We start from the raw sequence: 13,681 nt of genomic DNA on the forward strand, positions 1-13,681 counted from the left end.
GCTCTGCTTGCGATGGCTGTAAACGGAAGGAATAGGTTCAATCTCACGGTTCAACCAAAACGAGGGTAATTTTGTTTTATTTTATTTATAAACAAAATTTAGGGGGAAATAATTTTATTCAATTTCAAGATATAAAAAATGAATAATGTTCTTATATTAATGCAATTATTTTTTTTTTAGATTTCGTTGGTCAATTTACACCCTCAAAATATTGTGTTATACCCTTTATATCAAAAAAGGAGAAAATATATTACGTTATACTCTAAAACATTTTTATGTTTTTTTATATATAATATCTAAAGAAAAAGAAAAGCTCATGGAAGTTCATGGCTTGCTTGCCTTTTAACCTCTTCATTTAAACTTTGATTAAGAGTCTCTTTGTTAATTTTAAAAAATGTAATCTTTAAAAAAATTGTTTTAAAAGTTTTTATCAATTTGTTATATTTTTTCAAAAATCTAAATCTAAAAATATTTCAAATGAAAAGTTGTTTTGAATAATTTCATATAAAAATTATTTATGATAACTAATTATTTTTATAAAAAAACTACAATGAATAAATATAAAATAATTTGTTTTTAAAAATATATATAATAAATAATTTCTAAATGATAAAATCTTATTTTTTATAATCTATAACAAATTAAGTTAAAATATTATCTTTAATAAACTGACCAAATATTTCTAAATTAATTTATATCAAAATTATTTTTATTTTTAGTGCGTAACTGTGCACACATGACTTGTGTTTGAGAGTGTATGTGATTTAAACACAAGTAAATTAAATGTAATATACATAACATGTTAATGTATATTTCAGCACCTGATGCATAGTGTTATTTTTAAATTTTAATTTAATTGATAAATGTTATTAGGTAAAGTATCTTGTTTTAGATTTGAGTTTGAAAATTCACAATAAGTTAATTTTGTTAGTATATATCCAACACCAAAAAGAAAAAATACATGTGGTGTAGTTGTCAATGGTGGCCCTAAGTAAGGGTGATCGTCTAGGACTCCAACTTGTAGGGCATGCATCAAATTTTTATATTACTTAGTTGTTAGTAGTATATATATTGATTATTTTTCTAATACATGGACGATATTAACTATTCATGTTATTTGCATTTGTTAAAAGAAAATCTTTTAAATTGAATTTGTTAAAATCTAATTTGTGATCTACTATATAACAAAATAGATCTCTCGCTTTGATTTTAAGTGAAATTAATTTTTTAAATAACATTGATTATGAAATAATTATTTAAAATTTTGCTAAATGTAAGAAGAATGATATTCAAATAATTGCAAGGAAACTATTTGATATAAAAAAAAAAATCATGAATAATTTTACGATCTTTTTAAGGTTGGGAACTTACAAATTAGAGCAAAAACACGTTTTTGTTGGAGAATAAGTCAAGTTATACAATTCTGAATCGCACGATTCTAAAACAAAGTAAAATAACATGTTTTGAAATGCAAATTAGACTTTTGAATCATTGAAAAAGACTATGTAAAAACTAGATATGAACGGAAGTAATTGGAACCGAAAATTAAGAAAATGTTGGTTTAGAGTTTGCTGAAAATAAAATTGGACATTAACATTCCGCGTATAGATTAAGAATTGAAAGGTACCACAATCCAAAGATTGATAGGCCAAAAAGAATGTCACAAGGATCAACACCCTTACTAAGTTCAATGTGAATTTTACAAAATACTCTAGAGAGTAAAGTCTCACAAAATAACAATATAATCCAAAATCGGATTTCCAAATGCTACGGTTTTTCCTCTTATATTTGCACTACCTTATAAGTTCTCTTAAATTTGACTCAATTGAAATTCTTACCGTTAGACCCAAACAAACTTACTAATCTATTCCACTACTTTAATTAAAGCTAACTAATAATAAAATTTGATCACACATAGATGCAACCTTCATTCTTCAATTCCCTCGATTTGGACCAAGTGATTTACTAACTCAGACTTCAATTCTTCAAGATTGAACATGCTTCAAATAAAGTAGCTATCAAGTTATTTAGAGTTTCTTTTGTTTTCTTAGACCTTACTCTTGTCATTAGAGTTCCAAGATCTTGAATGTTCTCTATGATTCTTTCCTGATTATGTTTCGTAGCACTCAAAACCTCGTGACCGCGCCTCTAGTAGTAGCTATATCTCTAAAGAAAAATTATATATAGAAAAAAAATTATTTAAATATAAATTTTATTTTAAATTATTAAATGAATTTTTTAAAATATATCTCTAATTAATATTATTAACTTAAATATTAAGTGTATTAAAATATAAAAAATTAAAGTTGAACACATCATATACAACTATTTTTTAAACACAAAATGAGCAAATGATATACTTCATATTTTTCTTAATATACTTAGAAAAAAACGCAAAAGAAATTAGAAAGGGATGGTAGCAATCATTTCTGCTTGGTCTCATTTGTTTGGAAGAGGTTCTATCTCACAACAAAGGATTTACACCTTACCCAAAATTTTCAAATTTATAGCTGATACGAATAACATATTGGTTTCTCTCAACAAAAAAATAAAATAAAATAACATATTGGTATTTATTACAATACATTACAACAAAAACATTTGTTATACAGCGAAGACAATCAACTATTCACAATGATTTTCACTCAAATATATTTACTATATAGTAATCACCGATGTAAAGTATGTACTTTTATTAAGCCTTTGGCAGATGATCAATGTATTGCATGAGGTCTGAGTTTGACAATGGTATCATATAACATGACCAAGCATTCAATACAGGCTATCTTTGTTGTAATACTAGGCTGGAAAAAGCTTTGAACTTGAAACTTGAAAGGACATGTATATATGCACAATGAGTTGAAGTTCTTCCTACAGAGGGATCCAACCCTGTTGAAAAAATTGGGGTGAGGAAAATGTCATCATCTCTAGACATTATTTTTAAGGAAATAAATAATTGGTTAATGCAGTTTAAATATATAGTGGATATAACGGGTGTCAAAACTCATTAACCATCCGCTGAATGTAATTAGCCACAAAATTTAAATTCCAGGTATTTAAATCTATTTGTTATTGAATACTTGGAAGTTGTAGTTAATTACATTCAATTTTGTGGTTAAGTATATTTAGAGAATGGTTAATCAATTTCGACATATAATATATTCATTAACTATTCACATAATATAATTAACTACGTATTTGAACTCCGTTAACCAACTATTTTTGTTGTCGATTTGGTTGTGAAAATAACACAATTCTAAATAAATAAATAAATAAAGGTTAGATGAGTTGGTTGTGTTTACCTTGATTAGTCCCTTTTCAGTACCACAAAAAATAATGTCATTGGCAGCATAGATGCTTGTTATCTTGCTCCCTGCTGATATTCTCCCCAATTTTTTTGGTACTCCTCTCAACCAAATCTGTTTAGGAAATTAGTTTCAAGTTAAGCAATTGATTTTCCATTGTTTTGGTTTATATTTTCATAAATCTATAAGGTTTTCCTTTTTACCTGAATGCTGCTTGGTGATGAGGTGGAGATTAGGTATAAGAAGTCTTCTACCACTTCCATGGCTGCCACATTATCTCCTTTGTCACTAAGGATTGAATTTTTGGGTTTCCCACTTCTTTTCCATTCCTATATAATCCACCCATGTAAGGACAAAGCAAAGCTTTTTTTAAGCTCAAAGTTTTAGTTCTCACCTTGAATGTTGTTCCTTCAACATGCTTACTTGTTGCACTATACAGCCAATCTCTATAGGCTACAATTGAATTGATGGGCTTACTTTGCTTCCTCCAACTTCTTGTAGGTGGTTTGATTTCTTGTTCTCTGTTGTGTGTTGTGGAATACTCCTAAAATATAGCATCATATCATGCTTGTATTTTGTTTATGCCATAATTTATGTGAAACATCACAAAATTAAATCAAGTGGTTGGGCTCAAGTGGATTATGAGCTTCAGTAAAGGTTGAATTGATTCGAAGTACTCGAGTTCGAACCTTGACTGGAATAATCTTTGGCCAGACGTTACTTACTGTTTGGCCGAACTCCGAATTATCAAACCCTTAAACCTAGGAATCAGAAGGTTAAGAAGGGAAAAAGAAAAAAACAAACAAACCTGTATGCTTGAATCTGTGCAGCCAATATATAACTTTCCCTGAGCCACTGTCATGCATTTTCCATGCTTACCCTTGAAAATATCACTTATCTCTCTTGAATTGTTAACAAGCTGCAAATAGTAAATAAGAAAAATTAATCAGTAGTCATAATTGTTTTATTATCCAAGCCATGAAGGTAATAAAACTATTGTTAAATTATGTATAGATGGATTGTAGAGAGGTTTCTGTGTGTGATTTTGCTTTGAAAATTTGTAGTTACTACATGTCATAAATCATTGCAAGTTTTGAAGCATCACCTTTATTCCTTGTTTCTCAGTAATTGCAAAAATTGTCTCACCATGTGCGCGTAAATGATGAATTGGTTCCTTCATGACTATTACTTCAAGACATTCAAGCTTTCTTTGAATCATTTTCCACACCTATTTTGTGCATGTCATTGTAAGATAATTATTTCATTCAGTTTTTCTTTTAGAAATTTTGGTAGAGAATAGAAAGTGATAACCATAGAAGAAAGTTTTAACCTTACCCTTATGGTTTTATCAGTTGATCCACTTAAAAGGCTGTCTAATGGTCCATAAATTGAAAAGCATGTCACAGACTTCTTGTGCTCTTTAATGTCCCATACAAGACTAGCTGAGTGTCCCCTAATATCCCAAACCTTTTCAGAAACACCAACATATAGTGGTTTTAGTATTTCAATATAGAACATTAGATGTAGTGCAATCACATTCACCTCCCTCATCCAATTAAGATCAGACGATTTAGATTTTGAGGAAGATTTTGATTTTTTTAAACAAAAATTCCGACCTTGAAGTCTGGACCCTCTGATCTTGATGAGACGGTCGAGATGGTGTGACTGCACACAATCTGAACCCAAAAGTTACACCTAAAAAACTGTCATAAGTGAACTGCATGTTTGGATTGATTGTGAGTTTGGTAAAATCATACATGGTGCACCACCCTGATTTTGACAAAAACAACACTTCCGAGCTTCAAAAAATCACGGTGTCACTGTACTTTCGAGCTTCAACATTTTCTTCTTTCGGTGACTTAGAGCAAATAGAAGCATGATTTAGCATATGTTGACTCAAATCATATATGTTATTACCTTAATTGATCCATCTGAATATCCACTGAATAAGAGTCCCTTGTAGTATATAAGGGAGCAAACTGATATGCTTAAGTTGTTGTGACCTGCCTCAAGGATTTGAGTGTGAACACAAGAAATACGCTGCTCTTACACCACCATCATGATTAGGGTGATGCAACAAAATAAATCAGTTAATGCAAATTATTTATACTTAAACTTTCATAATGTTCATGCAAAGAGTTGAAGATATTTAACTTGCATATGATTTTTCAATTGTGGAATTTGGTACATAAATGAGTGTACTTACTGATGTGTTTCGAAGCAAGAAATCAGCTACCCTATGTAATTCCTCAGCCATCCAAGTTATGTTTGAAAGGCGTCTTAATGATTCTTTTACTCCTTCTGAGAATTGCATTAGTTTTTGCTTTCCTACAATGAAAATGGTTGTCTTACTTGGTAGATGCAATTTATAATTCTTGATCATGATTCATTAAGTGTTCATTTTTTTTAAAAAAATCGTTTATTAGTGAACAAGTTATTTTCCTTTCTTTCGAGTCAGAGTCGTGTCTAGTGTTTGTCTCGGGGATTCGTGTGGTAATTTAGTTTAATGCACTTTGGATGAATTGCCATTGACATCAAATTTGTTAATTAACATAAACTGTGATGAGGACAATACCTTTTCCTGAGGCATAATTAAACATGCACATACATGCCAAAAGTCTTTCTTCCAATTCCATTCCAGGATATAGAAATTGCTCAATTCCTCTTAGTATAATCTCAGATGCAGAATTACTGAGGCTGTTTGGACTTTTTGATATTTGACATCCAAGCCATGAAATGGCTACAAGACAGTCTCTAGAAACCTTTTTCATCTTGCTTCTTAGTCCCCTCTCTAAAGTATAGAAGATGGAATCTCCAACACTTATGATACATTTGGCAATTTTGCTGCACCATACATCTATGCTGGTATCCTGCATATTATGAAATTTATTTATCACCTTAATTGCGGCTGCCCATCACTGCTCAAGTGCTCATACATATACTTATTGACATATAAACCTTTTGAATTGTGTAATTTTGACACACAAATTTGATAACAATTTGGATGGTTAACGCAGTTCAAATACATGGTTAATTATGTCTCGTGGATGGTTGATGAATATAACAAGGTATGCAACTCATTAAACATTTACTTAACACAATTTATTTGAACACAAGTCATGGTTAATGGATGTTATGTATATTTGAATACAATTTGGATGGTTAATGAATATAGTGTATACTTGAAGTGGAATACCTGAAAATTGTGTTTAATTACATTAAGTGGATAGTTAATGAGTCGCAACACCTTGTTATATTCATTAATTATCCACTGAACGTAATTAACCATATATTTGAACTGCGTTAACTGTCCAAATTGTTGTCAAACTTATGTGTCTAAATATCATTTCTGAAACCTTTTTGGAAGTTTACCTGTAGACTTTGATCCAACCAGTTGAAGTTTCTTATCATATTTTGGTGATAAGGAGAGGTCAAGCCTGTCTTTCTCAGAAGCCATGCAGCTGTATATGGCTCTCCTGTCCAAGCATATGTTCCAGCAAGATTTGATAGAATGGATGCAGATAATATCTGTTCTGAGCTTTCTTCATATGTCAATGCCCTCAGGAGAATCTGCACAGCTTCTTCTCTGAACATGCTTTTATCAGATGGGTTCTGCATCATATTGTTGTTTCATTAGCAGTTAATGGACCCTCAAACTTCACATATATATATTAATGAAATAAAATATGAAGAAAGGTTACTAAAGTTTAAATAATTTCAATTAAAAGGGAAAATTATTCTTCAATGGCTTTTGCAAAATGCAAGGTTTTAGAAAATGGTCTGTGGCCACCATTGTGACTGTGATACAAGGTATTTGATGTCTCTACGACGTCATTGTAACTAAAATTGTGACAATGTAAGTCACATTTGACCGTAATATACAAAATTGTATCACAAGGTTTTTAGAAACATTCTGTGACTGCGACAAACCTTTAATATATTGGGTCCATAACATATTGAAATTTCCAATGTTTGGATCCAGAACCTCGTGTAAATAGAGTTAACAAGATGAAAAGGGAGTGTTCCAATCTTTGTTCCTAAGGACTTTCTTCATAATTGAAATTTGTGACTTGTAAACTTAAATTTTTCTGAATTTAAAACATTACCAATGTGTCTAACTGAATCAATATGTTAGCAGCTAAAATCTGGTGATAAGGTTGTAATTGATTGGCACAATGCATTAGTATCTGCATAATATTGATTCTGCATTCTTTCTTTATCCTCTGCAGCAGATTAATAGCAGATGATCTGGAAGAAAAAAAATCGAAAAATGTTATCAGAAAGCTCTCTATGGACCAAGATTACAAAATAAATATATGAAAAAAAATTATTCTACTCAATTATTATATTCAAAAGAAAATGAAAATTAAAGAATTGGTTATATAGTTACATACCGCGGTATGCATAGGATTTCATGAAAAAAATCGAGCGCCATGCATTTGGCGCGGATATTATCGGTCTGCAGAAGGTGTAGAAATGGAGCAAGAGGAGTAAACTGTGAAACGTACTTTCTGCACTGTGAATCAAACTGCATACATTTTATAAGAATTGTAGTCAAAGAGAAAAACTCTTCAAGATTATTATTTTTAGCAACTTCTATAAGTCCACAAAGAACATGAGGTGAACTAATAGCTTCCAAATGCATTTTATTTGTAGCATAATCAAATGAAGTCACAATTTCTTCAATGATCATCAATGATGCTGCATGAGGCGTCAGAAGAAGCGACTCTGGCTTCTTAGTCTTGTAATAACTTTGTGAATTGCATACAATCTCTACTAATATTGGAAGAAGTTCCAATGTTTTTATGTCTATAGGTGATGGATATATTAAATAGATCAGAATTGCTGCCTCATGAACATTTTGTTTTAGAGCACTTGCTAGATCACATAACCTTAAACCTTTTTTCTTCACATCTTCTATGATTGATTTGTTTCTTGAAATTATTGTTGATAGAATAGAAACTGATGCTCTTAGTTCTCTTTCCTCTTTGGAAGTTGAGATGATTATTAACAGTTCATCCAAAATCACATCCTTTAAGGAACCATAAGTAGTTTCTGATGAACCAATCAAACTCTCAAAAATATTGGATGCAGTGTCTATAATATATTCTTCACCACATTTTTCTAATCCATATGGATGTTTTAGTTCTGATTCTCTCCATTCAGATCTTCTTGAGGTTGAACAAACTTCATTGAAATTTCCTAAGCTATATGATGTTTGCAACTTCATATTAGGACTTTCTTCATGATTTTTGCGGCCGAGTTGATGTTTGCTTCCATGATGATCAAAGAGATGGAATTCTAGTGGCTGCAATGCTTCTTCAATTAATAAATCATCTATATGACAATTTAAATGGATGTTTGTTTTTTCTATCCTTTTGGAGATTGATAAAGCAACATCTTCTATGGACCTTGTGAATATGCTAGAATCAAGATTAATTATGTTTTTTGCATCCAAATTTTCCTGCATTGGAGGCTGAAGAGTCTGCTGTAAACCAGAAATTTGATGTAGATTCCTGTGAAGCCCAATAATATTAAATTTCAGAAAACAATTATAAACTATAGTACTTACTGTAGGCTCATATTTGTGATACAATGCTTAATATTTGAGATAAAAGTTACGTTTTGATAAACAATTTAATTAAGCATTTATAGCATAAGTGCTTATACATGTAAGTGCTTGTGTATAATTATTTTATAACAAAAGATAAAATAAATCCAAATTTTTTTTATATATGCTATAAGTTATTTTCATAAGCTATCTTGAAGAGCTTACAAGAATAAGCTGAAAGCAGCTTATAGACATATCATAGGTTGTTTCCATAAGCTTTCTTAAATTGTCTCACAAGTATGTATGTCAATAGATTGAGTCAAATAAGCCAATCCAAACCAACTCAGAGTAGGGGAGAAACAAATAAAATAAGGCTGTTAAGACTATTAGTAGGCCAAACCTGTCATTTGTTTCTGGTTGTAGATCATCTGCTTTTGTTATTGTGGTTCTTATATGAAATTTTCTCTCATCTATATTTTTCTTTAGGCCTTTGATGCCAATTGTTTTGAGCTCTTTCTTGTGACACTCAACTGACTTCAATTGTTTGAGGGATTTCTTGTTGCCTTCATATTCAGCAATATCAATGAATTGTTTTGACTCTTGTTCCATTTTATCCATCACATCTTGAGGATCAATAGGGTGAACCTTCTCATACTGCCACAACAATATTTATGAAAAACAAAAGGGTGAGGACAAATTGTCGATTCATTAATGATCAAGTATTTTAAGAATAGTGTTGTCAGTCACATAACGTGGAAAATAGCAGTTTGTTCAAATTACTCTATGCTAATGTATTACAACGCTCCTATTGGACAACACTTTTTACTAAATAGTATATGGCAAAACAATAACGATTTGTTCAAATTATGTTATGCTTTAAAGCTATAGCGCCACTATAGCAACTATTTGACACCATTGTAGCAGAAATAATAAATAAAACTTACTGTATTGCAAGTTTTCAATCTTGATTCATGTTGAACTGAAGTAGAAGATACACAGCTTGTATTTGATACGTCCCTGTCCATATCAACAAGTTACTCTTAGATGATAAAGTAATATAAAAAAATCAGTCCTAGCATAAACAAATGGTATCTTATGTATTTCTTACCAATAATATCTTACATTCTCATATCAAGATTTTATCATTAATAATTAGAAAAACAACTATGGATTATGACTGAAATCAAACAGTATTACAGCCATTCATGTTTGTTAGCATAAAATATTTTAACCAACCTATTTAACCAATAACCTTGCATAATAACTTACATTTCATTTTCATGTTTATATATACTAGAAAAATTCAAAATAACAACGGAAGTTAGAGACAAAAAAAAATTAGTCACCAAATTTCACGTCTCTAACACTTAGCTACAAAATTAGAGATAATTTTTTTCTTTCGGTCTCTAAAATTTTCGTCGATACTTCCGTAGTAATTTATTTTTCAAACTATTAAATTGAACTTCAGAACACAAAAGGTTCCTCTCATTGATGAATCTTACATATAACTTGTTGATTCTTTGCTGCTCCACCATGGAGTCTCTCCATAAAGCATGACTTGATAATACACCAAACATTCTTTGTATCTCCTAGCCATCTCCTTAACAGTTTCTTCATTGATATCTTCCTCAGAACTTCCACAAAAAACAGATTCAAAATTTCTAGTACTTCCACTATTTTCACACTTATTATAGATGATTGAATTTGATTGAGTAAAAAGAGTTTCACAAAGTTGTGGTGCAAATTCTATCCAAACAAGTTTTGGAGAGACCAAAACAGCTTGAAGAAAATGAAGTGCAGCTTGCCATTCATCACCTTGAAGTTTCCTAATCACTGATAAGTAAAAGTAAGAGCAACAAATTAAGTAATGATTTGGAATTGTAGCTGTGAATTCATCTTCATCAAGCATTGCTGGAACTTGAAGCATTTGTTCTGAATTTGTTAGCCTAATAGATCTTTCTTCTTGATTTTGTGATTGTATTGCTGTTTCAATGTTGTCAATTCCCCAATAGAGATTGGATAGGACTGATTGGTGAGAGAATTCAAAGAATTCTTGCTTTTGAATGCTTAACTTTGAGCTACATCTTGTTTTTAGAGTGTTTCTTGTTTTTTTGTCTTGTACTATTGTGTTGAGAATGTAGTTATTGATTGAAATAAGCACCCATATATGTTTGAGGTCTAACATCTCATAGTTTTTGAGATGGTATCAATGAGAGAGAGAGAGAGATATTATGTGTGAGCCTTTTGGTTACTAGAAATGTTGATTGTTTGAGCATTTGTTGGTGTGGAAAGATATGTAATGAGAGGAGAGTTTGTGCAAGTGTTGAGCAGGACCTAGATAGTAGATACTATGTGGTCAATATAATCAATCACTAGGTTTTAAATAGTGGTCTTGTTAGCGGTTTGTTTAATGATCTTTGATATAGTAGAGAATTGAGGTCAAATCAGCTTTTGATATAGGTTAATACGTGAAAAGTATTGTGGTTTTGGCATATTGAAAACCTGATATCGCGACTTAGATTAAGCTCACAGATCTTTTATTAAAAACTCTGATCATGTTGTCATATAGTTAAGTGATATCAATCGTTCAATCAAGATCAGAGTTTGTATTTAAATTTTAAAAAGTAAATTCAAAACACTAAATCATAGGATCAATTCAAAATCCACCGATAAAGCAAGAGTTTTACGCCTCCCTAAAAAATGATCATGTGCATTTAGACTAAAAAAAAGTGCACAGCTAGTAAAAGATCTCACAATGCAGTCTTATGTTTAAATTAGTAAATAGTAAATAATTAGAAGATAAAAGTTAAATAAAATTATTATAAAATATCATTATTAGCACTGAAAAGGGGTCTATTTGTTTTTGTAGGAACATAATTTCAAAGTTCATGTTAGGCTTGAATATTTGTAGAGTTGGGCATGTGAGACTATATGCAATTAATTTCCATGTTAAGTATTCTCTATATGACAGCAAATACAAAGGTTCAACATCATGTAGCAGTTTCCTCCCGTGAATGTCTTAGCAAGATTCCAAAATTTGATGGCCCCTTTAATCTTTAATTGCTTCCAGACAAAAATAAATAAGAAAAAGAAAATATCAATGCCTTTCTTTGAGAGGGAAAAATTGGAAAAGGTTGGAAAGTTTTACATTATTATTATTATAGTGCTCCATTTCACGTGTACTTTATCACTGTGCCTTTTCTTTCCTTTTACGTTTCTTTGCCAACCTTCCACAATGCTAAATGTTCATACATACTTTAGTTTATAAATTTAGTATGTGTATAATTAATTTGAGCTTGTGACCATGTATCATTCACGTGCTGTTCAAAATGGACAGAAATTATATAGGAAATAAATAAATGTATGCAACCTAGTACACATCAAGAATTGTGTTGAGAAAGTCGGGTTGTCGTTCCAAGACATAATTATAATATTTTTATTCACAAATAGATTTTACTAGTATTTTGTTAAATTAGTCTTTATCTTTAAAAATATTTATATAGTTGAACTAGCTTTTATTATTAGTTTATTCATGTTACAAATTTGTATATATGATCATCGAATAATATTTGTATAAAAAATATTTCACTATTAAGTATTATAATTAGACTTTGTTGACAATATTGAAGTCACGATATTACATAAAAATTTAAAAATATCATATGTTAATTAAGATAACTAGATATTGTGACGAAAATGTAATGTAGATGAACTAGATATTGTGACGATGATGAGATGTGAATATTATTTCGATGAATTGAAGGTGTATAATTTATCTTTGTGAATAGTCAAAGTACAAGTTTAATTAGGAGTATGCATAGTAACCAAATTATGTAAATTAGTCTACTTTATGATTGAAGTTTGAGAAACCAAACCATATGGGTTCGAATCTGGTTCACATGATTGTTGCAATTATCTACAGAGAATCTGCAAGATACTTATAAGATATAAGATACATCTACAAAGACTTGTTATAGTTGTTGGATGTGTCAAAGTTTCATTTAGAAGTCTCACATTACATAGTAAAATGATTATTGAACAATATATAAATGAAATAATTCATATATTCAATGTCTTGATTTATTGATACATTAAATGTAATTAGAGTCTCACACATTCGATCAAAAAGTGAATTGAGATCCAAATTTGCAAACATTAGCCACTGTTATATAACTAGTTATGTGAATTTAGAATTTTTGGAAGTATTATTGTCATGAAATCATGGCAGCACAGGCTTGATTCTTTGACAACTGTGTGCTGGTGGCATCAAAGACAAAGGTAGTAGAATGTTAACTGTTGACCTGTCAGAACCAATTTGTTCCTTTCATCAGTAAAAGATTCCTATCAATCTTCCAACATTCTGGTTATTCACGAGTTGAATTCAGTTCATCATAACACTCATTGAGTGTGTGTGTGTGTTGTCAAAAATAAATTGACTCTACTACAAAAGTGTCTTCAAATTGGTTATCCATTGAAATTTGAAATGATAGTATTATTTAGATGTTCTCAAGTAAGATTTCCCTTTCAGATAAGGTTTTAGGATTAATATATATATATATATATATATATATATATATATATATATATATATACATACAAGGAGTATTATTTTGTTAATGTGTATTTACGAGGCTGTAGTGAAAAGGACATGACACATTGGAACAAAACTTGCAAAGGGACGCTGTGTTTAATGCCATTTCTACATTGATATGGGTCCCCAAATTTTGTCTCTTCATATTATCAATTATCATACTACAAATCTATTCAATGTTTTAAAAGTTAATTTTTATATACAATGAAGAAAGTCCATTATCTTGTTAAAATA

The 13,681-nt window shown here is 30.3% G+C and overlaps 1 protein-coding gene across 1 annotated transcript; it reads right to left on the reverse strand.

Annotated features, from left to right (window-relative positions):
* Positions 1-2,549: 2,549 nt before the first annotated feature.
* Positions 2,550-11,225, reverse strand: LOC101511705 (putative E3 ubiquitin-protein ligase LIN-1). The gene is made up of 16 exons (XM_004487783.4): positions 10,359-11,225; positions 9,801-9,873; positions 9,257-9,510; positions 7,700-8,821; positions 7,412-7,553; positions 6,678-6,917; positions 5,881-6,175; positions 5,512-5,633; positions 5,223-5,345; positions 4,641-4,772; positions 4,411-4,533; positions 4,114-4,224; positions 3,700-3,849; positions 3,509-3,634; positions 3,303-3,419; positions 2,550-2,889 (listed from the first exon to the last, which is right to left on the reverse strand). Exons 1-16 carry the CDS (start codon positions 11,039-11,041, stop codon positions 2,872-2,874), a joined length of 3,831 nt encoding a protein of 1,276 aa, XP_004487840.1. The 5' UTR covers positions 11,042-11,225; the 3' UTR covers positions 2,550-2,871.
* Positions 11,226-13,681: the final 2,456 nt, after the last annotated feature.

This window comes from Cicer arietinum, chromosome 1, assembly GCF_000331145.2.
Source record: "Cicer arietinum cultivar CDC Frontier isolate Library 1 chromosome 1, Cicar.CDCFrontier_v2.0, whole genome shotgun sequence".
Lineage (NCBI taxonomy): Eukaryota > Viridiplantae > Streptophyta > Magnoliopsida > Fabales > Fabaceae > Cicer > Cicer arietinum.